The 25,969-nt window shown below is 38.0% G+C and overlaps 2 protein-coding genes across 3 annotated transcripts; one reads left to right on the forward strand and one right to left on the reverse strand.

Moving 5' to 3' along the window:
* The first annotated feature begins 102 nt into the window (after positions 1-102).
* Positions 103-18,041, forward strand: LOC145467153 (uncharacterized). 2 transcript variants are annotated; one of them, XM_081450698.1, is made up of 13 exons: positions 103-350; positions 645-706; positions 976-1,047; positions 3,722-3,823; positions 4,368-4,505; positions 5,405-5,513; positions 6,507-6,541; positions 8,013-8,117; positions 8,695-8,763; positions 10,103-10,174; positions 11,253-13,793; positions 14,329-14,378; positions 15,333-18,041. In XM_081450698.1, exons 1-12 carry the CDS (start codon positions 278-280, stop codon positions 14,365-14,367), a joined length of 3,417 nt encoding a protein of 1,138 aa, XP_081306824.1. In that variant the 5' UTR covers positions 103-277; the 3' UTR covers positions 14,368-14,378; positions 15,333-18,041. The 2 variants fall into 2 exon arrangements, with proteins under 2 accessions (XP_081306824.1, XP_081306825.1); XM_081450699.1 differs by having other exon boundaries at positions 15,336-18,041.
* A 3,479-nt stretch (positions 18,042-21,520) lies between these two features.
* On the reverse strand, positions 21,521-25,706 carry LOC145467811 (uncharacterized). The gene is made up of 3 exons (XM_081451423.1): positions 24,916-25,706; positions 24,764-24,838; positions 21,521-23,178 (listed from the first exon to the last, which is right to left on the reverse strand). Exons 1-3 carry the CDS (start codon positions 24,976-24,978, stop codon positions 22,138-22,140), a joined length of 1,179 nt encoding a protein of 392 aa, XP_081307549.1. The 5' UTR covers positions 24,979-25,706; the 3' UTR covers positions 21,521-22,137.
* Positions 25,707-25,969: the final 263 nt, after the last annotated feature.

The raw sequence follows: 25,969 nt of genomic DNA on the forward strand, positions 1-25,969 counted from the left end.
CCACTGACATTGACTGCCAATTTTAAAATTGATTTTGAGTTGTAATTCGTTTTTCGCGGTAATTTTCTGTACCCTCTCCCCACAGTGACATCTGAAAACCACTGCAACCGCTTGGAAATGGCCGACCGTGAATGATATGATGCTATTGACCATTTTTCGGCCGATTTCTTTCGTTATTCACTGGAAAGATTTTAAAATAAGCATGTTCCAGTAGATTCCAGCCAAGTGATGTAGGTTTTTTTGACGTTGGAGCGTTAAACGAAACGGTTTTGCAATCATGTCCTCTGGAGAGAAGCTTGCCAAAGGCAAAAGCAAGAAAGCCGCACCGAAGGCGAAGGCGGCAGCTAAAGGTAAAAGGGTCTCTTCTTTCTTCCTTTCAACTACGTTGCTCAGAGATGTGAAAAACAAGCCTTCATGTGAAAAATAATTTTCTAATAGTTCATTTTACAAGCATTTTCCACCTCATTTATAAAATCATTCTCTTAAGAATGACATTTCAGTCCTGCCCGATGCAAGTCGATTTCAAGTGCTTAATTGATTTCTGTTGTCCATTGTCTCTTTCCATGAATGGTACGTGTAATCTTTTTGATACAATTGACCATTTAACAGCTGATTGTTGGTGTTATTTTGTTCATGCTGCGTAGGAAAAGAAGTTCCTATAAATGACCATCGCTTTCGAGGAGAAGGAGTGAAGTTCAAGTGCAAGGTTCGAGTCTATTATAATTTGCCTCGTATTTGATTTTGCTTGATTTGCATGCCACAAAAACGTGAAATTGAGCCCCCATTATCCATAAATTTGATATTTCGTGGAAGCGTGGTGTCTCGCTTACCTCCTCTGGTGGGATATTTTGTACAATAATAAACAGATCTGGGATAAAACAATTAGTGTAATAAAAACACTACCCAAATTATGCGGTGGTGAATTTTCAACGATTGACCAAGTTATTATGCTTTCTCTCTTTCTCTTCTCGACAGCTTGTAGGGTCAGCAGATGTCAGCAGCGCGAGAGGCGATGCCATGTGCGCGGAGGCAATCAAGAAATTAAAGGTACACTAACTGTTCTAATCATAGTTAGTAAACATAATATATATAGTAATTTGAGACCTGGGCTCCATATAAACAAGTAACCTGCAGCTTTATATACTGTCTGCCTTTGTCGTTTGTCCATAAATAGAATTAAAACAAGAGTGTTTGTTGAGTCAGGGGGAAGAATTGTTCACTTCAGTTTGCTCGTGAAATAACCTACAATAGGAATCTAAAGTTATTGATTTTGCCTACCATCATTCACTACAGAGAAGTAATTACGGCAGCCCAGAAGGGTCACCTACCATTTTTATTTTTTTAATGTTTGTTTTAATTTTTGTTTTCATTTTCGTTTTTGTTTTTTTTTTAATTTTTGTTTCCGTTTTTGTTTTATGTCTTCTGATTTTTGTTTTTGTTTTTGTTTTGTTAATTTTTGTGTTTGTTTTTGTTTTTAATTTCTGTTTCCGTTTTTGTTTCTTAAATTTTTGTTTTTGTTTTGTTTTTGTTTTTGTTTTTCATTGTCACCTTTTTTTTCTGTTCAAACAAAACAGAAACGCAAAATAAAAACGCATACAAAAATTAGAAACAAAAACAAAAATTAACAAAACAAAAACAAAAACAAAAATTAAAAAACAAAAAACAAAAATGGAAACAAAAACGAAAACAAAATCAGTGAGTGTAGACCATCATGCTTTGCTGGCAGTATCCATGACATGACCGTTGTGTGATCTTTTGGCCGTCAAGCGTAGTCACACATCGGTTACTATAAACTCTATGGCCATTTCATTGCTTGTCTACTTGTTTTGGGACTTGTCTTGCCACTCATGTGTGGGGTACCGAAAGGGAAATTCTGAGGACTAAGACAAATATCGTGACAAATGCTCATGTTCCCCCTCAGTGGCCTAAGTAATAGTAGTAGTAGTGGTATACTTTATTTACCCTCAGATTGTAGAGTAGCTTTAATAGCTAATGTCTCCGAGCATTTCAACAGCACAATGGGCAAAGACCAGACCACAACACTGGGAACTTCGTGCCCTGCTCTTTATGATGAGTGTGTGGGTTCTTTAACATCCCCTGTTGACCATAACAGTGAAGATGCAGGAGACGGGGCCTACGGTTTATTGTCCTTATCCGAGAAGACTAGAATATCTAACCATTTGCAGATGTCATTGCAAAGGCAGCATATTCTCCTCAGTTATTTTAAGACCCTGAGTGTTGGTCCGGTCTGGGGCTTGAACCCGAGACCTCCCGCACGGTAGTCCAATGCTCTACCAGCTGAGCTAACCGGTTGGCGGCCTAAGTAAGGTATGGGTCCCTTCCAATATTTTCTCCTTCGCCAAAAGGTGCTCACATGCAATGTGTTTGCATCTGTCAAGTTTCTATCACACTCAAACACGAGAACGTCAAACAATAAAATAGAAATAAGACACAGAACACGCAAACAACGAAACGATCATCATAGAATGTGAAAATAATTTCTTCGCTGCTTTTGAAGCCAGTAGAAGTTTAGGGCCGTAGCCAGACTTTCAAAACAAATGAGGCAAGTCTTGCAAGCTCTGAAGGCGCGCATGCAATAATTAGTTCATTGTGAGAGCTTAAGATTACATTCGTTTGCGCGAGGTTTGAGAGCTCTGAAAATGATATGCTTTTATTTATACAACGACCTCTTAACACCTTTTTACAAATTAAGGAAGTTGATGAAGAAATATCCTTGACTTTACTTGAAATCTTTGTGACCTTTGTACTTACTATATTCTTCTCCCAAGACAAGTAGACAAGCAATGAAATGGCCATAGAGTTTATGGTAACCAATGCGTGACTACGCTTGACGGCCAAAAGATCACACAACGGTAAATGTCATGGATACTGCGAGCAAAGCATGATGGTCTACACTCACTGATTTTGTTTTGGCCTTTTGCAATTTTGTTTTCGTTTTTGATTTTTTTGTTTTTTGTTTTTGTTTTGTTAATTCTTGTTTTTGTTTTTAATTTTTGTTTCCGTTTTTATATCTTTTTTTTGAATGGAAAAAAAAAAGATGACAAAAACAAAAACAAAACAAAAACAAAAATTTAAGAAACAAAAACGGAAACAAAAATTAAAAACAAAAACAAACACAAAAATTAACGAAATAAAAACGAAAACAAAATTGCAAAAGACAAAAAACAAAAACAAAAATTAAAACAAACATTAAAAAGATAAAAATGGTAGGTGACCCTTCTGGGCTGCCATAAGTAATTTTAAAGGTTCTTCCCCCCCCCCCCCCCTCCTTCCCCACCCAACACACAAAATCATTCCCACTGCACCCATCTCACCACCAATAATGCAAACCACATTATCCACAAACTGTTTTCTCTGTCTGTGTGGCTGTCTGCCATTTGATTGCCTGTCTATTTATTTGGCATGTGTGTCTTTCTTTTGTCCATCTATTTATATTCTCAAAGACATTAGCTAATTTTGGCTACCTAAAATTCGAGAGTAAGTAAAGTATATGTATGTATATGTATGTCTGTCTGTCTGTCTGTCTGTCTGTCTGTCTGTCTGTCTGTGAAGCACTTGCCGCCTCTCAAATATTATACTATCAATCTTTTCTGAAACTTAAATGTATACAACTTTGTCAACATTTTATGTGATTAAAAAAGATATACAACTGATGTAATCATAGAGGCAAGTTTATAAAACATTATGTTTTGCAATCTAGGTCCATGCAATAAAGTTAAATAAAGAAAGTGGGGAACATAAGCAGAAGATTGTGCTAATTGTCACTTTAAAAGGCATCAGGATAGTAGATGAAAAAAGTCAGGTGAGTGTGCTGCATACAAATGTACTTAAATAGAATTGTCTTTATTTTTATCAAACTGATAGAGTTTCTAAGTACACAATGTATTAATATGTCCATTGTTTTCCACCACCTTATTTCTGTTTTTTTGTATGGCCATTTTTTTCCTGAACATTTAAATTTTTCTTCACCAATAGTGGCATTAGTCCCAGGAGGGAAAATTTAGTGTTAGTTATAGCAGGAACAAATTAATCTTGAAATATTAAAACAAGCCCTAATCTCTCCTATTCTGTCCTGACTGTGGCAAAGGGTTTGTGCATGACTCACCATGAGAGTGAAAATTACATGTAGTGTATGATGCGTGTAAAGCAGCGAAAAGACAGAAGTTATTCCTGAATGTATGAATAAATCATCATTAAAAGTACCTAAAAGTAGGTATGACACATGAATTGTGTTAAAATTTGTGCATGAAATGGGGCAGCCCCCCTTGGCTACCCTCTCATCTAATTTTAAAACTTGTTGTAAAAACAGATGTGTTTTAATCCATGTTTTTAATTTTCTATTGCAGAAAGCACAACATGAACATCCTATCAATAAAATATCATTCATAACACATGATCCAGAAGACAAGAAAATCTTTGGGTATGTTTGCAGCCAACCTTGCTCCACTGGACACAAGCTGTTTGCTATCAAGTCAGAAAAATCTGTAAGTAATGAAAGCTTTTTGTGTTTGTGAGTGATTAACTCCAAGTAGCTTGTACTGGATACCAGGTTTTTCTAAGTTTTGAGTGCTCAATCCTTAACTAGTGGAGCAATGCTTGAAACAGCAGTAATCAAACATTGTCTGACCAAATTTTTTTGTTGCACTGTCCAACCAATCTTACACTATGGTCAGATATGATCTGCACCAAAATGATCTTAGCATTTAGTCAGGAAGATCTGACTGGTTTGCATGCACTACTGTACATCTGATAGGCGTGAGACACCTCTAAAGATACACTGTAACCCTAAATGTTTTGTTTTTTCTTTTATAGCCTCTTAAGACTTGCAGAAAATGTGAAACAAACCTTTTCTTTGAAAGTCATCCTATAATCAATATATTGCTAAGCATACAGTTTATTACTTCATGTATGCCTTCCCCAAGCTATCCCTAGCAGTTTTCCAGCACCCATTTATTCACCTGGGTGGAAAGGGAAAGAGTTGTCTCCAAAACTTCAACACGGTAACTACAGCTAAGACTGACTTAGAGTATAGTTTATCCTACTTAAAATGTTAAGTCTACCTCATGTCATTGGTCCACACAGCTGGATCTTATCCCCGCATATCTCCAAGTATTTCTACTCCCTCCCTTTATGGGATGCCAGTCCATTGCAAGGTTACCCCCCAGGATTAAATTCGCTGCCAGAGTACCCATTTATACACCTGGCTGGAGAGAGGCACTGTTAGAGTAAAATGTCTTGCCCAAGAAAACAGAGCAATGATCCTGGCCAGGGCTCATACCCAGATCACTTGACCCAGATTCTAGCATACTAACCATTAGGTCACCATGCTTCCACAGCTTGATCTGGGGTTCAGAGTATAATTTTGTTGTTGATTCTTCCACAGGCTGGAGTTGTCACTGGGACCCTGTATGATCTTTTTCAAGTTGTATTTCAACTTCGCCAACAGGCTGGATTAGTGAAGAAGGTTCCCAATTCAGCTCAGGTGTCAAACGGTAAATAATAATATATTTCCTGCAACCTTGTATTAATTTCTTTTTGTAACCCTGGTTTTTTTCACAAGTCCAAACATAATACAGAATTAAATGTTGACAAATTCTACAGATCCCCATTTTCCTTGGGAAGGGAGGGGGAACCTTTGACAAAAATTCAACCAGGATAGAACTGACCCACATGAAAACCATCTAAGGCTGATGTCACTTCCTGTCTAAATATTTTTACCTTGACTAAAATGGAGATGACGCTTCTCCTCAGACTTACCCTTGCTAAATTAGCAAGGTTTGAAAGGAGAAATGATCCAACCTTAACCTTGTGGTGTTGAAGTTTGGATTTTAGAACTAAAAGCAACTGTATCATTCTATGAACAGATAAAAGTAAATATTAAATAAATCACTTTATGTTTACGTAGTGTCAAAGTGTTAAGCACTACTGTACTAATTACGGACACTGAAAATATGCAAACAAGTATTGTAAATTAAACAGAAACTTGTTAAAATCCCAACTGGCAGGAGGCTGACCAGTTGGCTATTTACAAAGCATGGAGGAGTTGAATTTGGGACCAAAAACACAAATCCAAGGAAATTTTAAAACTGTTATAGTGAGTTTGCTAAGGTTGCATTTTTAGCATAAGCCCTTTGTTGGAGTAAAGAACAAGTTAATTTATAAAAAAAAATTGTTGACTTGCCCGCCATGGCAGTCCAACAGTCCAACATTCTTTTTTTAGAAACTAATACCTCAATATTCTCAAACCTTTGAAGATGCCATTGGGTGGACAAGATGCTTGGTTAACCATCAGTCCCTGGTTTGATTGTTGCCCATGATTTATAGCTCAGTTAATTTCTTGGCAACTTGTTGCCAATTGCTCCATGGGTTTCAATATCATTTTTAGTATCTATTTGCAAGAAAAGTGCTGCAACACGTCAAGAATGATTCATATCCGGTGATGTGCCCTCATATAACTTTCTTATTGCTCTTTGAACATTTTCTAGGTCCAAGCCCACAGGGGTCAGATGGCATTTATGAGGTATGTTTGCCATTGCTCTTAATCTTGATTGAAGTCTCAAAAAACGACCCCATTGTCAGTCTGAGAACTCAATGTTGAGTCTACCAAGAAAACAGATTTCTTGTTAGAACTGTTTGTATTAGATTAATTATAAAGTCTGCATACGGGCCAAGGGTCTCATCAGACCTGAGCTTATCCCAGTTTCTGTGGCATGAAGCAACTAGGAATAATTCTACTCCCCCATGGATGGGATGCTAGTCCATCACAGGGTTAGCCCCCAGCATTAAATTTTCTGGTACCCATTTATACACCTGGGTGGAGAGAGGCAATGTGAGAGGAAAGAGTCTTGCCCAAGAACACAACACAATGTACCCAACCAGGACTCGAACCCTGACTGCTCAAACTCGAATCGAGTGCACTAACCATGTGGCAACCACGCCTCCACCGCTCATGTTAGGCCAGCATACTATTATAAATTATAAGTGATTAGAAGCACTTTCATAAAGCTCTCTAAATAATTTATGCTTAACAGTGCTGTATTTTGAAACCTTCCGAGTCAAGGGGTGCCTGGAAAAAGCCCTAAGTGACTACTGATAAACTGTAAGACTCTCCTTCCAAAATTTCCACATTTATTGTTTGCAAAAACGGGCTGAGCGAGCTATTACCAATTCAGATTATAGAGCACATTCTGCTCCTTTATTCTCCAAATTAGGAATTTTAGACATTTATCAAATCAACAGGTTTCATATAGCTAAATTTATGTACTAGTATCATAGCAACCTGTTTCCTCCATTGTTTTTCAACTTGTTTTTTACAAACAGTTGAATTCATGGCTATAGCACCAGAACAGCCAATAATTGTTGTGTACATCATTGCCGGACTAATCTAAAAAAATTCACAATTCTTTACTAAGATCCAAAGATCTGGAATTCCTTTCCTGTTACAATCACTTCATTGTCAAGTTTTCCCAATTTTAAGAAAAAACTGCAAGAGTTTTTAGTAAAATAATTACTGAACTGTCAAAGCCGCACACTGTTGCGTATTGTTACATACGAGGTGGCCTCAACTAAAAGCCTGATGGTTTCTAGAGGTCACCTCGCCTGGCATTAAAACATTTATGAATACTGTACATTAAGTAAAAAGGCAAAATAAACAGAATGAATGAATGAATGCCTTGTATCCCCTTGTTAAACAAAAGGGTAGTTGACATTACTGTATATCAACAGTCACTTGGGGCCTTATTCTGTGCAACGCTTCAATTGCACAATGATATCACATTTGCTTCTCATGCTTTTGAAAAAAAAAACATTGCCGAGCACAAGAAATTATAATTCCTTAGATCTAGCAGAAACTAAAAACCCTGTATTCAAAACAAAAGACTTAAATATTGACTTGAAAACTACTGCAATAATTTAAATATCACAAACACCAACTTTATAATTGGAACATTTAAATTCATGGATAACATTAATTGTACATTTCCTTATTTTAGGTACCATATAAAAATGGTAACAACAGAAATGCCGCAGCAAGTCCACAAGATCAGCACTATGCTGAACCGGTGACACCTACGACAAAACAAGACCCACATTATGAAGTAAGCAATTTTGAATCTGAGAGCTTATAAAATAACTGAGCTACTATGCACACTCTCATTGGTCGATAAGTGTGTTTAGATGAGAATATGTCAACACGATTGTGATGTTTTAGATTCGCACATTTTTTGAGAAATATTTCATAAAAGCAATAGTAAAGAACACTTTTTCCATGCTTACATAGCCTCATCTAAACACTTGGAGGGTTGGGAGAATTCTCAAAAGTTAATATACAAACCCTCAACTGTGTCTCCAGTTTTTACAACTGTCACAAATTCCCCAAACCTCCCTCGTGTTTAGACAAGGCTATGTAACCAAGGAAAACATGCTCTACTGCATGCAAAGTACTGTGATGTCTACATCTATCAAGAGTTACTGTGGATCATCAAATGTCTTTGATGCTCAACTTTCTGCTGAAATTTGTTTTGGTGTGATTGGTTGATATTAAGTGTTGAGTAACTTAGTTAGGAGGTCCCAGTTGACGTCATTACATCCATACAGTATTTAATGACTAGTACATGAATTAAGTGAGATCAAAATGAGTCATTTTATTGTTGTTGTGTGCGCTTGTCCAATTAGGTTCCAAAGAATCTGCCTGTTCAGGCTGCCCTTCCACCACTACTGGGAGAAAACAACAAAGATTCTGAGGTATTTTAAGCCATAGCAGTGCATTAATATGTGGTACATAATAATTCGTAATGTGTTGTTAATTAAAACTGATTTGACGTTCTAGCACAAAGCACAGCCTTTCTTGATTTACTGCTACATACAAGTACATTAGGGCACAGTCATTGCATCACATCTCTACAACTCACATTGTACCATGTAAAGCCTTATGGAAATTCTTCTTGCTTGCTTTGCTCACAAACCCCACTCTCCACCCCCGTGTGTCTTGCGCTTGTTTCGGTCGCTTTTTCTTTTGTGTGTGTGAATATAGAGAGGCTGTGAACAGTGTAGAATCCTATAGGAAACGATACTGTACATATATCGTTAACCAAGTGAGAGGTTTATACTGGAAGAGTTTCAGCCTGAGGTCTTGGAAGTATGGACCTTGCTGCACTCGGATGTACAAGAAAGACACTAAGGGCTGATATTTTCCCAGTACTGTCCCGAGCAAGCTTGGTTAATAAGAGATTTATTACGTGATTGAAACTACCTGAAAATCTTCAAGAGCGATATTACAGGATCATTCAGGACAGTGCCTGGTCCAATATTTAAAGAATACTAAACTGGCAATGAAACAATCTGATTGGTTGAGTTTAGTCACTGGCCCTCTGAACTTACTAGATTGTGTGATAAATTACTAATAAAGCAAGTTCATAGAGGTGTAGTAAAATGCTTAATATATGTCTTTAGTCACGGTGTTATGTCAGGCTCAATATGAAAACAATTATAAAATGTAGTTCTCGATCATTTTGCGGAAACACCACTACCCATAGTCTGCTTTATTATCCTAATTGAAACATCAATTTAACCAAATATGTTTCTGGTTACCCATTCTGGTCCTCAATTCCATGTAAGTTCATTTAATTTAAATTCATGTGAAATCATGTTCATTGCAAAAATTGCCAAGGATTCTTAAACAATAGATTTAACGGTTATGGTATTAATGGCCTGTACTCCATTTAACACTAAGTGACTCCCAGGGGATTCATTGGATTTCAAAATTTGGGAAGCAGGGATGGCACAGTGGTGAGAGCGCGTGCCTCCCACCAACGTGGCCCGGGTTCGATTCCGGCCTGGTGTCATATGTGGGTTGAGTTTGTTGTTGGTTCTTGCCTTGCTCTGAGGGTTTTTCTCCGGGTTCTCCAGTCTTCCTCGCTCCATAAAAACCAACATCTCCAAATTCCAGTTCAACCAGGATAGAGGACCTGCTTGAAAACCATCTAAGGCTGATGTGGCTTCCTCTCTAAATAGCGTTATTATTATTATTTTTTTAAATTTTATTTGATGATTAATTTTGTAATGCTTTTTTTTTAATATGAAGGTTGGAGAGAAGACAACACAAGCACATGTGTCAAATTCATCTAACCTTTTAAGCCCATCTTCCATGGATAAGGTGCGTTACTTGAAATATTTTATCAGCTAGCATTATAGGTGTGCAATGCATGCAGAGAGGTAGTTGCTTATTGCATTTATTGACCAGGCTTTGAGGTAAAATGACCTAGAGGAAAATTTGAAGCAGACTGGCGCAGGAAGTAGGCAGTTCTTAGTCACTTTGTTTAATAAACTCTGGGATGCACTCTATCTGTCAGCCCTTTAGCAAGTTATCTTGCCAAGAAAGACCTTCATGAACCAACAGCATAACTGAACCAAATATTTGGAGGTAGAGTAAGTGAGGCCATTAAAGTGGGGTCCATTTTTCATTATGTTTTGTATCTAGCTGCATGTCATATCACTGTCACTTGTCAATTTTTTTCAAATTATCTTCAGTTGGTACTGATTAATTCTTCACAGTTGTTTACCAATGTTTTCTGCAAGGTTTTGGTGGCTTTAATTTCAGTTTATCAAACAATCCAAAAAGTGCAGAGGGCAAAGTTGACAGCTGTCAGAGGGTGAACTTGAAACTTGACAATTCAGTCTTTCACAGACTTTCTTGCACTTCTATTGCCCAACTCATGCAGAAGCTGTCAGAAACGTGTTAAAAAGTTGGCAAAAAAATGATCAAAACTATGTCCTGTGGTTATGATATATAGCATGCAGCACTGCAAAGTTTATATGCCCTAAAAAAGCATGGAGATCTGGGTTACTTGCTGTATTTTTGAAAGAGATGTAATATATTGTAGGTAAAGGCAAAGTCTTCATAATAACCAAGTGGCCTGTCAGGCCGGCGCTTATCTCTGGTGTCAGTAGCATAAAGCGACTAGGAGTATTTCTATCCCTTCCCTTGGACAGGATGCTAGTTCATTGCAGGATAAGCCCCCAGCATTAACTTTGTCGGTACGCATTTGTACACCTGGGTGAAGAGAGATACTGTCACAGTGAGAGTTAAGTGTCTTGTCCAAGAACACAACGCAATGACCCTGGCCAAGGTTTGAACCAACTGTAGGTCACTCAATTCAGAGGCGAGTGCACTAACCATGAGGCCACCACCCTGTGACACATTGTACCATTGCATTATGTTTTTGTCCTTTTAGGATCCTGATCAAGTGTCGCAGGCATCAATAGAGGTTCCATTCGCCACCCATGAAAGCAGCAGTAATGATATGGCATTCTTCAGTCCTTCTGTCTTTGATTGTGCACCTGGTGAATCAGGAGCAGCAGACACTGTGTCTGTGGCATCAGCTGATATGTCAGTGGTTAGAAGTGGTTCAGTCTCGTCAGGGTCATCAGAAACTCATTCTCAAGACACAAGGAGCGGCCATTCAAGGAGCAGCTCTCTGTTAAATCAGACAGCTACTGCGGAAGGATTTCAAGCAGAATTTGCTACTGCCTTTGATGACAATAATGCCACAGGCTCTTCCTTGGGTGGCAAAGCCGAACAAGACAATGAGCAGGCATCGGAGAATGGAAACCAAGGAGATATATCGACTGCATTTTCTCCTCAGGGTGATGCCAATGTGGAAGGCACATTTAAAGCACCACCAGTTTCAGAGACATCAACAGGCTTTGAAAGTAGTTCAGATCCCTTTGCACCATCTGATGTCACTACAAGTGTAGATGAAAGAACAGACCCAGGTGCTAGTGAGAGCTTCTTTACCACCTCTTTTGCAGCTTTTGATGCCTCATTCAGTGATCTTGAGGAGAAAGGTGTTGAGAATGGCAGAAGAAAAGATGAACCTTCAGATGATCCGTTTGCTTCTTCATTTGATGCTAAAGCAAAAGCCAATACCTTTGAGAGTGCAGAAGGTTTTGTTTCAGAAACCAGTTTTGAAACAGCATTTGGCTCAGAGCAGTTTTGCCCACCAAAAGATATCTCTACTCTCGAAAAGGATCGCACCCAAGAAGGTAGTAAAGATGCGAAAACTGTTGAAGCCAAGGGGTTGCCTCAGTCTGTTGAAAATTCAGCTGTGAGCTTTGCATGGGACAATACATTTGAAGAGACAAAAGCTGCAAGCCAACCAGGAGCAACACAGAGTGTTGTTACATCAGAGAGTCAGTTTTCCTGGACAGAAAGTTTCACTTCAGAAGATGTTGAAACTTCTGCAACTGGTCCCAAGTCTTCGGCGTCAGTTTCATGGGATGATGCTTTTGGTGGAGCTGCCACAACTGATAAAGAGTCTTCCAGTCAAGGGCCAGATGCCTTCTCTTGGGATGATGCCTTTGGTGAGATGGCTGGAGACAGCAACAACTCGCAGTTTGACTCTTCAGCTTTTGGTGATGCATTTGCTCCAACATCAACTGTGGAGTCTTCTAACGAAGTGTCAAGTGTGTCTAAGCATGGTGCACAGCCGATTTCACAGTCCACTGAACCCAGCAATCCTCAATTAAATGACATGCCTAGTAAACCTGAGGAGAAAACCCAGACAGCTGATGAGCCTCAGTTGCCTGATGACAGAGCATTTACACCTCTGTCATCTTCGCAGTTTGAAGAAAGTACTACAGAGGCCCAGAATACTGGGGTGTCTCCTGATCCTCCTGCTTTGTCCAAGGATCCATTTGAAGAATTGACAGTGAGCTTTCCTGTGCCGCCATCTACCTCTGGGAAGATTGACCTTGAAGAAACCAAGGAAAGTTCTGTTCACAATGCAAATGAGGATACTGTATTTGCAAAGGAATTATCAGGTGAATTGCCATCTGGTGAGCTTGAAAAGGAAACTAAAGTAAAAGAAATGGATGAAATCGTAACTCATTTGGAAGAACAAAGCCCCATCTCAAAGGCTGTGGATGAAAGAAAAACGGAAGAAAATCCAGACATAGCACCTTCAGAGCTTGTGATTCAGGATTCAAAACCAACCTTTTCAGAACGTCCCATTTCTCCCACTGTCCCTCCTCCCCTGCCACCACGCCCTGTAGCAGCAGCCCCTCCCCTGCCAGCCAGGCCATCAAGCTCAAGCTCGACAATTTCAACTGGAATGTCCCCTGCTGGTTCACAGACATCAACAGGATCACCGTCATCAAACTCTCCTCGTCAAGGAAAGAAAGGAAGTGCAAAGAAACCTCCTCCTGCTTTGCCACCAAGAGTAGATTTGAATGAAAATTCAGCGAATGTTTCATCAAATGAGACTGTAGCAGTTCCTGCTCCATTTGGTGTGGACTTTTTCGATCAGAAGTTTGACAATAGCAAAGGTGTTGCAGAAGGTGGGAATTCTGATTGGGCAGCATCTTGGCCAAACTCACAGAAAACATCTGCAGAAGAGAAAACCAAGGACTTCTCTGACCCATTCAGTGACGATTTTTTCACAAACTTTGATTTCCCCCAAAAGTCTGCAAGTGACACTTCCAAAAGCGATAATTTGGATCCTTTTGCAGCCACAAATCCACCCTCTGAACTGTTCCCATCTGCATTCGGAAATCAGGATTTATTTGCAGCCTTTACACCAGCAAAAGGCAATGGCGTATTCGGCAGTGGAGATCCATTTAAAAATGACTTGTCCGATTCCTTTGCGGCATTTTCTTCAGACGATCCTTTCAGCGATATAAGTGATCCTTTTGCCGACAAAGGAGTATTGAGTGAGGATCCATTTGGTGATAGTCCGAGAAAGCCTCAGGCAGGAAAAGCTTTGACTCTCAATGAGGTTTGTGACTGAAAAATTATGTTACTCTAAGTAGCTTTGTTGTCAAAATTTATTTAATATACTTTACGAAAAAAGTCATCTAGCACACATAGGATTTTAGGGAATGATTAATTTTGCTACCTGCATCAAACAACTTCCTACTGAGCTAATTTTTTCCAATTTTATCATTGCCATTATTTTTTTTTTATCATTATCATTATCGTTATCATTATCATTATTATTATTATGTTTACTTAGTATTTTTCTCATGCACATTAGTTTATATGAAAAATCAGCCTTGTTTGCACTCTTGTAAAACTCTCACCTACAGTTTTTGTTGTCTGATTTTCTTTCATGTGCTCAAAATCCCATGTTTCAAGACACTGTAGGAAAAATGACCTAGACATGCTTGTTAGAGTAACATAGAGCTCTCAGCTTTAAAACTCCCTTACAATTTCATTGTTGTTCCCCTAAAAATTCTATTTCTTGGGCAGCTTTCAGTTTTGGCAAATATTTTTTTTTTAAATAATTTTAATTTTTTAAATTTTTTCTGCAGAGCCTGGTAGCATCAGATGAAGCTGACTCTTTTGCCTAAGATTATCAGTGGTGCGTAAATTAATTATTGGCAATAATAACTCATCATAGGCCTGCAGTGTGTACATGATTTTAACAAAATTACTAACAATATCAACGAGGAATATATGAAAATGGAAAAAAAAAAGGCAAAAATGTACAACTAAAACAAAATTAAGATGTGGTCAGGGACCAATAGACCAATTTCAATATATTAAAATTCAGCCTAAAACAATAAACCTCAGCACGAGGCTCCAGGGAATAAACCCCACAAACTCTGTAGTTATTCCCCAGAGCCTCGTACTGAGGTCTATTGTTTTAGGCTGGATTTTAATATATCGATTTAGTCTATTGAAAGTAGCTTTTAATTAGCTTCTGAGTTGGTAACTGACAGACCTTACAAACAACTGACAAGTGATAATTATTTATTACAAAAAGTGAATAGAAAAATGAAGAAAAAGTTCAAAGAGAATGTCATAATTCCTATAATAAGTCATGTGGTTTCAAAATTACTATAGGCTTAAGTAAAGTTTAAGAGACTTAAAAGCTTAGTGGAATAATATTGTAAATTGTTACAAGGACAGGCAACTAGAAAAAAATAGAGAACTAGCAACTAGAAATTAATTTCCAGTAAACAATAAGATTATTCGCTCTGGATTTCTATCATGTGATAGTTGACAACGGTGCACTCGTCAACTATCACGCATAGAAATAGAGAGCAAATAATCTAATTGTTTTAGTATAAATCTACTAGTCATTCAAAACTTTATCTAAATCCTCCTCATCAGACACTTCAGAAACACCAAGAAGTGGCCGTCATTTTGTTAACAAAGGTACACTGCTACACTACTCACTATCTATCACAGAATAGATAGCGAGTAGCGTAGCCAATCGGAAAGCGACATTCGTGATAGAACGCTAGTAGATTTATACTAAAAATTGATAGAGTGGGAGTCTGATGATTTTAAGAATGGATCTTTATTTCAGCAGCTAGACACAAGACTCCAAGCACCATCTGGCCATGCACCTCAAGAAGAATTTGGAGTTCATCATGAAAGATTTTACTGGGTGATATTTCCAGTTGTTTATAATTATTACACTATATGTAATTCACTTACTTAGTGGGACTTAAAGATGATTTCCAGTCCGTACTGCACAGTCTCAGCACCCTAAAGTTTATAAACATTATAAACAGCTCAATCGATGGAATGCAAATCAATGTTTTTCGTTATGAACCACATACCTTGTCGTTGAGGCCTTTCAAATTCTTTTTCCATCAGCTTCATTGATTTTTTCAGCTGTGAAGTTGTTTCATCGAGTGATCTGAGGAAGAACGAAGCATAAAGCTTTGACTGCTGTGCATCCATAATGGCAGTTGGTTTGAAACTTTGAATTTACTTCATGTAAGTAGTTGCAAAATATTTTGTGATTTCTTACCTGAAACAAAACAAAAAACGCAAACAAACTCTCCAGAGTGCACAGTACAGACTGGTAATCATCTTTAATATCAAACCAAATACTGTGTACAAGTATAAAAAGTAATAATCCTTTTCTTTATTATTATTATTATTATAAAATAATGGCTGTTGTGAACTTAAAGAAGTTCTTGGTGTTCAGGTTCGAGTTTAAGACCTTATACTGCATTAGTATCCGCACAACAAGAAATGTCCTAAAATGTACAAATGTACACAGAATTGCAGTGCACTGCTATTACAGTGACACCCCATTAATACGGTCACCAGCAGGACATGAAAATTCGGCGGTATCAACGGGGTGGAAGCATTAACCGGGTGGGATCAAATTTCACAACTGGTCTAAATTGAGTGATGTCTTAACAGATAATTATCATGATTGCTCTAAACATCTGTTCTCTAATAAGCATCTGGAATGCAAGTATAATTTTAAAAAATTGAAACTTCAATCAGTTCATACAATATTTTAATACTGGAAAGATAACTGTGCATAACATAACTGGTTCAAGTGGCTTTATTAACGGGGTGGCTGCAAAGAAAATATATGGGTGTTTCACTGGGACAATAAAAAGTGGCCGTAATAAGGAGGTGACCATATTAACTGGGAGGGTTCCACTGTAATCACATTTAATCCTTAATTGTATCCAGCCCTTCAGTCTAAAAATTTACAAATTTGTTACTTACAGTCTGTTTGAAGACAAGTTCGTTGCAGCTGACAGAGAAAGAACTTTCACACAGCAGGGGCGGATCCAGGATTTTTCTTAGGAGGGGGTGCACCACTAAGGAATGGCATAACTGACTGGTCGGGTGAACAAATTTTAAAAGCCAATACAAAGAAGGAGGCTTCATCTCCTGGGGTTTGGGCACCCCTGCACCCTCCCCCTTTGGTCCGCTTCTGCACAGGGTTCCAGATAAGTTTTCAAGGCAGGGTATCAATAAGGAATTCCAGTGGGTCAATTCCCACTGCCCCCACCACATCATTATAAATTTTGGATTAATTTGTCGGGTGATGTAGCTGATCTTGTCAGTTTTTTTTTTTACCTGAGACCCCTCACTTATGTGGAACACTGATTTCAGAAATATATGAAATAATTTTGATAGCTTTGTATCAAGATGCTGAATTGTCAGTGAAAACCAATGTTAGCTGATAAAATAATGTTGTAAGTACATTGAGGTGATCATAACCAGATAACAGTGTTAATTAACTAACCTTTAGTTACGACCTTATTGCAGAAAACTTTACAACAACAATTTTCACCTTTTAACAAAAATTTTATGCCACATAAAAAAAAAAACTGGCTTAACAGACCATATTCTTATACCTGGTATTGGACTTGAACTAGCTTGTAATAGAGGCTCACGCAGGAGAATATCATTAAAAAGAGATTTAATGTCATTTGCATTTGAAAAGACTCCCACGTTAGCCTCAGTTGCAAGCTAGTTTCATTCCAGTTCTGAGAATATGAATATGGTCTGTTAGTAAAAGAAATGTTGTTAAACAATTTTTCAAATGCCAAGAAGAGAGTTGAAAACATGACACACTGCAGAGTGTTTTTGACAGACTATGAGGTATCTGGAAACGTGGTCAAATACTGTCTTTCAAGAGTGTTTGATATATCTTCTCAATCGAAACTAAAACTACTTATAAGGAGAAAACAGAGAAATAAAATTGAAAAAGCCTATGTCAAGTTAGATCAGATTTCCCAGCACCATTACGGTCTTGATTTCCTTTGTTTAAACTTGATAAAATAATTGTTAATGAGTTTGAGATTGTAGAATCAAACATATGGTAAGAAAATAATAAATGTACAAAGGCACAGTCACAATTTATTACATGTAAGCTAAAATTGTTTATTTTGATAATTATTACGAACAAATAATTCCAGGTATACTCGAGACACTAAATTGCTGTTTGGACTAATAGTCTCATGAAGGTGTACTTGAGATTCCTTTTGCCCCTGAAACTTACATTTTTTGTAAAACTCTTAAGGTAGTGTTACTTCAATCTGGAAACCCTGACACTTAGATTTTGTTCAATGTTTCATTAAGTATTAGACTGGTACAAGAAATGTCATGAATTTTTTATGTTATCTGTCAGAACCATTGGCTTCTGTTGTATAAAATGTTACCATATTTTGTCAGTAGAGTTCTGTCTTTGTTTTCCAGGTTAAAAACTGCAAAACTGTGGACGTTGAGAAATAAAACGTAAAGTTCTGTATAACAATTCCAGACTGAGGGAAGGATTTTCTTAGTTCTGGTACTGTGGTGTTTTGATCAAGTGTGAATGATTAAGTGAAATCCTCTCACTCCAGCTAGCAGCGTGCCACCTAAATCAGGCCTTAGTGACAGGGTGACGTTTTAAATGCGGGAAAAGAACCAAAAACTGAGGCATTGTTATACTGCAGGGTAACGAAAAAGCTGCAAGGTCTGTGGCATATCCAGAAACAAAAGAAACAGTGGGAATGTGGTAGTGAAAGGTAACTAAAGTTATGACAAAACAAGGGGGAAGTGCAAAATTTTTTCAGCCCTTTGGTCTGTACACTCTTTCAACAAGAACAATTCATAGGAGTGGGCCAAGCTTCCTATGCCCTTTCATAACCTTCTCCTTCTCTCTCCCCCCCCCCTCCCCCCTCCCCTTCCTCCCTTCCCTTCCCACACACTTGAGCATTCTTGGAGTTGAAACACATTACAAGTCTATAAGTGTTTGCCGGGAGACTAAGAGCTGGGGTGTTGTTGTTGTATGTGTTTTAATATTTTGCGCAGGTTTGCCATTTTACAAGGTTAAAATGGTCACCAAGCTACATTGTGTGGCAGAGTGGGGGGGTGGGTATTCCCAGAAAAATTGGGTGGGGGTGTGCAGCCTGCTTCGCAAAAGCCTTTCCCTATTTATGACCAAAATCTGCTATTTTCCCTACCCTATTTATGATCTGACAAAAAAATTGGATTCCCTACTTATGACCATTGCGGCTGGCACAGTTGTTAATGGGTTATGTTGATGGCCTTATCGATAATGATGAAAAAGTAGCTTCTTGTAAAAAACATACCCAATTTAAGACTAGAGTGCAAAATCAATACCCTATAATTTATGACAGAAACGGCTGAAAAACCATACCCTTTGGGGCCGCACATACCTATATAGCCTATATAAGGGAGTACCCCCCTCCCCCCGCTACATTGTCCGCCAATGGAGATGGGGGAGGTAAAAAGACTTGATTGTTTATATGTGTATATATGTGTATGTATGTGTGTGTGTGTGTGTGTGTGTGTATATATACATACATACATACATACATACATACATACATACATACATACATACATACATACATACATACATACATACATACATACATACATACATACATACATACATACATACATACATACATACATACATACATACATACATACATACATACATACATACATACATACATACATACATACATACATACATACATACATACATACATACATACATACATACATACATACATACATACATACATACATACATACATACATACATACATACATACATACATACATACATACATACATACATACATACATACATACATACATACATACATACATACATACATACATACATACATACATACATACATACATACATACATACATACATACATACATACATACATACATACATACATACATACATACATACATACATACATACATACATACATACATACATACATACATACATACATACATACATACATACATACATACATACATACATACATACATACATACATACATACATACATACATACATACATACATACATACATACATACATACATACATACATACATACATACATACATACATACATACATACATACATACATACATACATACATACATACATACATACATACATACATACATACATACATATATATATAAAATAATTACAAAATCTTATGCAACGTTGCAAAAAAATGTTTTCCCTCCCAGTTCCTGTCACTTCCTGGCAGTGTTGTTATTTTTCTACCTCGTGTGCAATTCAAGCTCTCTTTGCTTCCTGGTTTAATTGTGCAACCCCATCCCACACTATTATGCGAGGAGCTGGTCTTGCATAACTCAACGGGAGCTTGGGTGGTATCAGAGCCAGAGAGGTTCTCAAAGCTCAAGAAACAATGAAGGCAAAAATCTACATTATTCTATTCCAAATAGCATTGCAATCCTTTGATTGCTTTTTTGAAAGGATGTAGTGTTTACTCCTATCATAATTCAGGATGATCTTCAGACCACTTCCATTGTTGAAAGAAAAAGAACACCATTTAAATGCAACAATGATCTTTATTATTTTAAACATTTTTAATGTAAACATCTTTACTTGATACCTCAACATCTGTTTTCAAATGTATTCCTATGCACTAAATAATGCGACAGACACATTTTAATACATAACAGTATCAACACAGAAAAAGTAAATCTTCAACATGGAAACTGTGACGAGTGAATTGCTTTTCCACACAATCATTTATTAACCTAGAGTGCCAATACCTTTTGGTATCATTTACTGACAGCTACTGTGTGGTTCCAGCAAAAATAATATCAATACCTCCACCAATGGTCATTTGGTTTGTATCTCCCTCCCTCTCCCCCTGGAATTTCCAGTTAAGCTTCATGCTTTCCCTTTAGAAAATTTGGCTATTGAGACCACCCACCCCCTCAGAATTTCCAATGCCCACCCTTGGTGTGGGTGTGGATCTTTTCTGCACCTATTCATGGAACATCTGTACGCAATAACCGTCTTCTTCAGTTCAATGGAGTGATTGCAGGTGCCTTGTAAGTCAGCTGCACAAAATAACTCCCAAAGAAATCCTTTTCCACAGTAACCGGTCAAAGGTTCAGAATTTCAACTCTACTTGCAAATTAGATAACAAATTGTCAACAACAAACCACCTCAGCACATGAAGTTTACGCAAGTGTTCAGGGGGGGAATTGCCTGGCTGAGCTAATTAAGAGAATTGCCTGATTGAGCAAATTAAGAGAATAAAAAAATTATATATTTCCTGACATCAGCAGGGAAGTGACAACACAAAAATTGAAACATTTCAGCAACTTGTCATTGGGTCAAAACTGCAAGACAATACTCACGCCTTGATTACACTTGGCAGAAAACTGCAACTTACTGGAAAGAACTGTTCATGTTAAACTACTGGGTCAGGTTGTTTAAAAGCTGGTGAAAGCTAACTCAGGATTAAAAGTTAATTTAAGTAGAAATGTCTCTTGTATGAAAATGTTTGGTGTAGTTTGAGATTATTCAAACTCAATACAGAAGAACAAACCGTAAAAACAGAAAACCTCACCAAAACATGAATCAAAATTCTTGCTAATCCTGGGTTAGCTTAATCAGGCTTTGAACAACCCAGGGATGTAGGAAAAGTGCCATGAGGGCATGTGCACTTCCACCACCAAGATCCTTTGAGGTAATCAGTGGTCCTTTTAAGAATTTGCATCTCACTAAATATTTTAGCCAAATTCCAAGGGTCTTGCCCTCTTAGTTTTCTTTTTCATGATGTGGTCTCATTGTCTCAATTTCTTTCAACAGGCAAAGAAAGTCTTGGCAATGCATAAAACATACAAGTTTTACAATCTTGCAGAGTCTAAGATTTACCAGTCAGTGAACCTTTAAATTGTAAGGACTGATCTAAGCCAATCTTTGCTGGCATCACTGTTTATGTAATACATGTTCACCTAGTAAAGAAACCAATATCATAGTTTGAAAGGAAGCAGTTCAAAACGTGCATACAATCAAAACTTCAATCCTAAAATCACTGGTAGGGATGTTTGGTGACTCAGCTGAAAAAAAAAAAAGTATTTCCAACAGAAATAACTTGTTCATATTCAAACAGTTTCCTCTCAAATTTAAAAGCTACTGGACAGTGCAGTTACAATGAGTTTATCGCATCTCCAAAGTTACCAAACTAACCTTTAAATTTTTACTAATGAGATCATTCAATTCATAAGGCAAAGAAAAAGAAGGTCTTAATGGAGTTCACTGTTTTGGAACAGTCTCAACATTTTTTGCAAGTTGCTGACAAGTAATCCCTTCAAGTATAAAATATTAATAGTGAACTAATCTCAAGATTAACAGAGCAGTAGCAAAACTGACACAACTCAAACACACACTAAGTGATGTTAATTTATTAATTTAACAAAGAAAATAACATCCTAGATGTACTCATACTGTAAGCAATTGCTTATACAACTTGTATCTTTTCTGCGATGTGTTGCAAACACAACTAAAGGCATTGACGAAGCTGTTATTAACAATTTTACTCAAGGATCACGTAAGGCAAGACTTGTAAAGCACCATCACTTGAAGGCATAACTTCAGTCCAGTCATACCACATGCCGTCACCACCAAATCGGCCTGTTACACCATTTGCTTGGGCATTTACATCTAAAACTAATTCTTTGGTCATGGGTGACGTTGGCGATTCCTGTTCTACAGGTAATTCTTGTGCAGCAGTCGCCTCTGTTGTGTCAACATCAGGCAAATTATTAGCAACCTTAGAGGCATTGTTTGATTCACTGGGCACTTCTTCATTTGGTGAAGATGACTGCCATCTGGTGTCTGGTAGATTTTCGTGAGAATCCTGTGACATGCATGAAACAGAATCAATTTCTGTCTTATCTTGTAATGTACTGTTCAATTCCAAATCTTGAGCAACTGCTTGGCTTTCAATATTTAAATCGTCTAATTTTGTAACACTTGGCTGTGAACCAATTCCAGAGTCCACCGAAAAAACACTGTTATCTTCAGGGCTCTGTAAGTCTGTTGTTTGAGTTGATGACGATAAATTTTCCTTATCTCCACTCTGTGATGTCTGTGATCGAGACTGAGACACTGACGAGAAATATCCTTTATCCTGAAAAGGCTCTGTTTGCGACGTCTGTGATAATGAACAAGTGTTACTTTTCTGACTACCGAGACCTGTGTCCTGGCCAGAATTAGGAGTTCCCGGATGACTTTCAGAATCATCCAACTTTAAGAATACAACAGGTGAATTTTCAGAGCTTGAACAACTGTTACGTTTCCTTTTGACGCCCCTCTTTTTCCCTTCAAGGATTTTCGATTTGCCTGCCCTGTCCACAGACGGAGAGGCAGGCTTCTCTGTATCCCTGATAGTCCCATTAATCTGCGGTGACGATACTCCACTCCCATTGATCGGAGAATCCGCATTACGCAATGTCTCAAGGTGATTGATCACTAACTTTTGCCATTTCTTAACGAGTCCTTTGGCCCTCTTGGCTAATTCCTCATTGGTTGTTTTCTTTCGAAGAAGATTGATAGTCTTTCCCAATCGTGTTTTCTGTTGAGAGAGCGCATCTTTCAATTAGCACAAAGTCTGGATTCATATATACAGTTATATACAAAACTGAACTCAGGGAATTCAATGCCTACTTGAACTACCGTAAGTTGATATTGCCCAAAGAATTTCAGTAGTATCCCAAACTTGCCACTAAAAAGTAGCAATCTTAAGTAATATTACCGTATATTGCACAAGTTAGCAGATTTATTTGTTATAGTAGGCAGCTGATTTTGCAATCTTTTCAAAGGAATTGGAAGAATAACCCAACAAAGTACACGTTACCGAGATCAGGAAGTAGAACGTGGTCTTTGCTTGCAGCAATCCTGCAATGGTGTAATGAACTCAGATTTCGAGTTGATTTTTTGATGGAGAAAACTAAAAAAAATTCACTTTACATTAGCACACTAGATTACATTTGAGTATAGCTCTTGTGAAAACATGGCATAACAGAACTCATGGTAAATATACAAGAACACTTAATCGCATCAAAGGTTGCCTTTTATCATGATAGAGACGCAAAAAACAATGATAGTCATTCCACTTACACGACTAGCAACAGGTTTGGAGCACCATGAATATAGCAAACAACTAAGGCGATGATAAACAACATGTGGAAAAATCCAAGAAATAAAGCCACGGCTGGTACCTTGAGAATAGCGGCCGTGAAATTCTGTATCGGTGAATACTAACTCATGGCTTTCCACGAATTGAAAATTATTCGAAGAACCTCCAAATTAGCTTAGTGGGAAGGTGTACACGACGACGTTAAAACGAATGTATTTTATAGACCGGAGCTTTCTTAGCACCCTTATGAATGAACTTGCTAAGCCAGATGTGCGATCTCAATGTGCATGAAATCGACTTGTATGCGGTAATTATACATTCCGAGTGAATTCGAATTAACTTTGGTTTCCAAGAAAAGAATCGACTCGTTCAATTATAGAAATGATGCGACTGAGTCGAAACTTTTGAAACAACCTTCTTTCATAAAAATAATCCTTTTCATATTTCTCAGAACCAATTGTAAAAACAAAGGTTACTAGAAGGTCAACCGTAGTAAACTCTACCAAGTACATTTCGACAATGTAAATTTCGCTTTTGTTACAAGAAACCGCCCGGAAAAAGCTCTAGTAAAAACTCTTTGCTTGAAAGTTGTGATCTGTCAGACCTAATCAGCATGAAGGTATTTCTACTTTACTTACAATAATTCACAAGGCAAAATCGAGGAAATTTGTTAACCCAAGAAGATGACACGGTGTGTTCTCGCAGCGAACAGTTGCACTTTTCAAACGATCAAAGTTTTGTACCATCACTTGACAGAAAAGAATCCAAAACAGCAAAAATATCAGAACATAGTATTAAGTAATGCTGCGGAAAGATAACGTTCATACTAAGTTCTGAGTAAACTGAAAATGTGAATCGTGACCTGAAATCACCTCAGCTTCCCTAGAATCCTTCACATGCATTTCACGACCCCGTCGTTTTCATCCACTCTTTTACAACCATAAAAAATATTGCTCAAGGGCTGTAATGATATTAACAGAATTAAGATGCCCTCAAGAATTAAAAAGACTCGAAATTTCACCTCAAGGGCCTCTTTCGTGATGGGAAGGCGCTCCAAAATCGTCACTGCCTCGAGAACCGCCGGCATGTCCAAAACCTGACCGATCAAGAGGAGGAAAAAAAGTGTTAATTCCCAGGCAATGAATGGATGAAACACGCTCAAAATTGACTCACATTTCCATCAGCGTCTACTACACGGTCTAGGATGGTTTTAATCTCTTGAGGGGAGTGCTGCATGGAGTATCCAAGCAAGAAAGTCTACCGCCCTGTCGTTCGCCATGCGAGGCAGCCAAGACATGACGACCGAACGAGAAGAACAGTCAATATATTATGGGATGCTTGACGTCACACCGCACAGCAATTTATACCAATCGATGAAAGATCGCGGGCTCATTGCGGAAAACGCTCGTTTCAGTCCACTCTCTGTTGTTGTCGACCGTGTTTTTTCTCTGTTTATTCAGTACATCTTTTCATCCTTGAAAGGCCAGTTTTGGACAAGTCTGAAAAAAAGGTGTTGGAGGTTTTTATCCTAGAGATTCATATCCCGTCTGGATAGGAGCCGTATCATATGGTTCCAGGTCTTGACGAACTTGAGAAAGTTACATAGGTTTGGCGGGATGTGGGATGACAGTCAAAATGGGGGCGGGATGCGGGATGACAAATTTCCATGGCGAGATACAGAACAAAAATTATTCTACAGGAGCGTGATTTGCTCAAGTTGACAGCTGGAATGCGGGATAGTTTCAAAATAGTCGTCAGGATGCGGGATGAAACAAAAGAAAATCACGGAGGACTGTAATCGGGAGAAACATCCCGCGGGATGGCGGGATTAAGCCTTAAGTTGGACCCTCGTAACTGTGCCTCAGTATAAGATCTGTTAAAACAAGGATTAGACGTCAAGACGAACTATCTTCTTTCGTGCCTCTTGAACGACGAACTAATTACGCTCGATTTCCGCCGCTCACTTGAGTCTGGTCTACGGGCTCCTTTCTCGAGCAGGGTCTGATAATCGAGCCTACGAACTAGCTGGCCGGTTCCAGAAATCAGAAGAATTAAACTAAAAAAATAGCTTTCTTAATATAAGTGAACTAACCGCCCAATAGAATAAATTCGTCTCACAAACTGATGACAATCCTTCCTCTCGTATTTTTTGCGACTGCGGCGACGGTCAATATTCGAACGAAAGGTCTGAGGCGAATGTAAAAACCGCGAGGGAGAATGGGGAGAG

Source organism: Orbicella franksi, chromosome 14 (assembly GCF_964199315.1).
Source record: "Orbicella franksi chromosome 14, jaOrbFran1.1, whole genome shotgun sequence".
Classification (NCBI taxonomy): domain Eukaryota; kingdom Metazoa; phylum Cnidaria; class Anthozoa; order Scleractinia; family Merulinidae; genus Orbicella; species Orbicella franksi.

Excerpts from the sequence above, each read along its gene's own strand:
- LOC145467153 (XM_081450698.1), top strand. The coding sequence starts at position 278 with ATGTCCTCTGGAGAGAAGCTTGCCAAAGGCAAAAGCAAGAAAGCCGCA. Across the intron at positions 707-975 it reads GAGTGAAGTTCAAGTGCAAG|CTTGTAGGGTCAGCAGATGT; the intron begins GTTCGAGTCTAT and ends TCTTCTCGACAG. Across the intron at positions 6,542-8,012 it reads GGTCAGATGGCATTTATGAG|GTACCATATAAAAATGGTAA; the intron begins GTATGTTTGCCA and ends TCCTTATTTTAG.
- LOC145467811 (XM_081451423.1), bottom strand. The coding sequence starts at position 24,978 with ATGCAGCACTCCCCTCAAGAGATTAAAACCATCCTAGACCGTGTAGTA. Across the intron at positions 24,839-24,915 it reads TAGTAGACGCTGATGGAAAT|GTTTTGGACATGCCGGCGGT; the intron begins GTGAGTCAATTT and ends TTGATCGGTCAG. Across the intron at positions 23,179-24,763 it reads TCACGAAAGAGGCCCTTGAG|AAAACACGATTGGGAAAGAC; the intron begins GTGAAATTTCGA and ends CTCTCTCAACAG.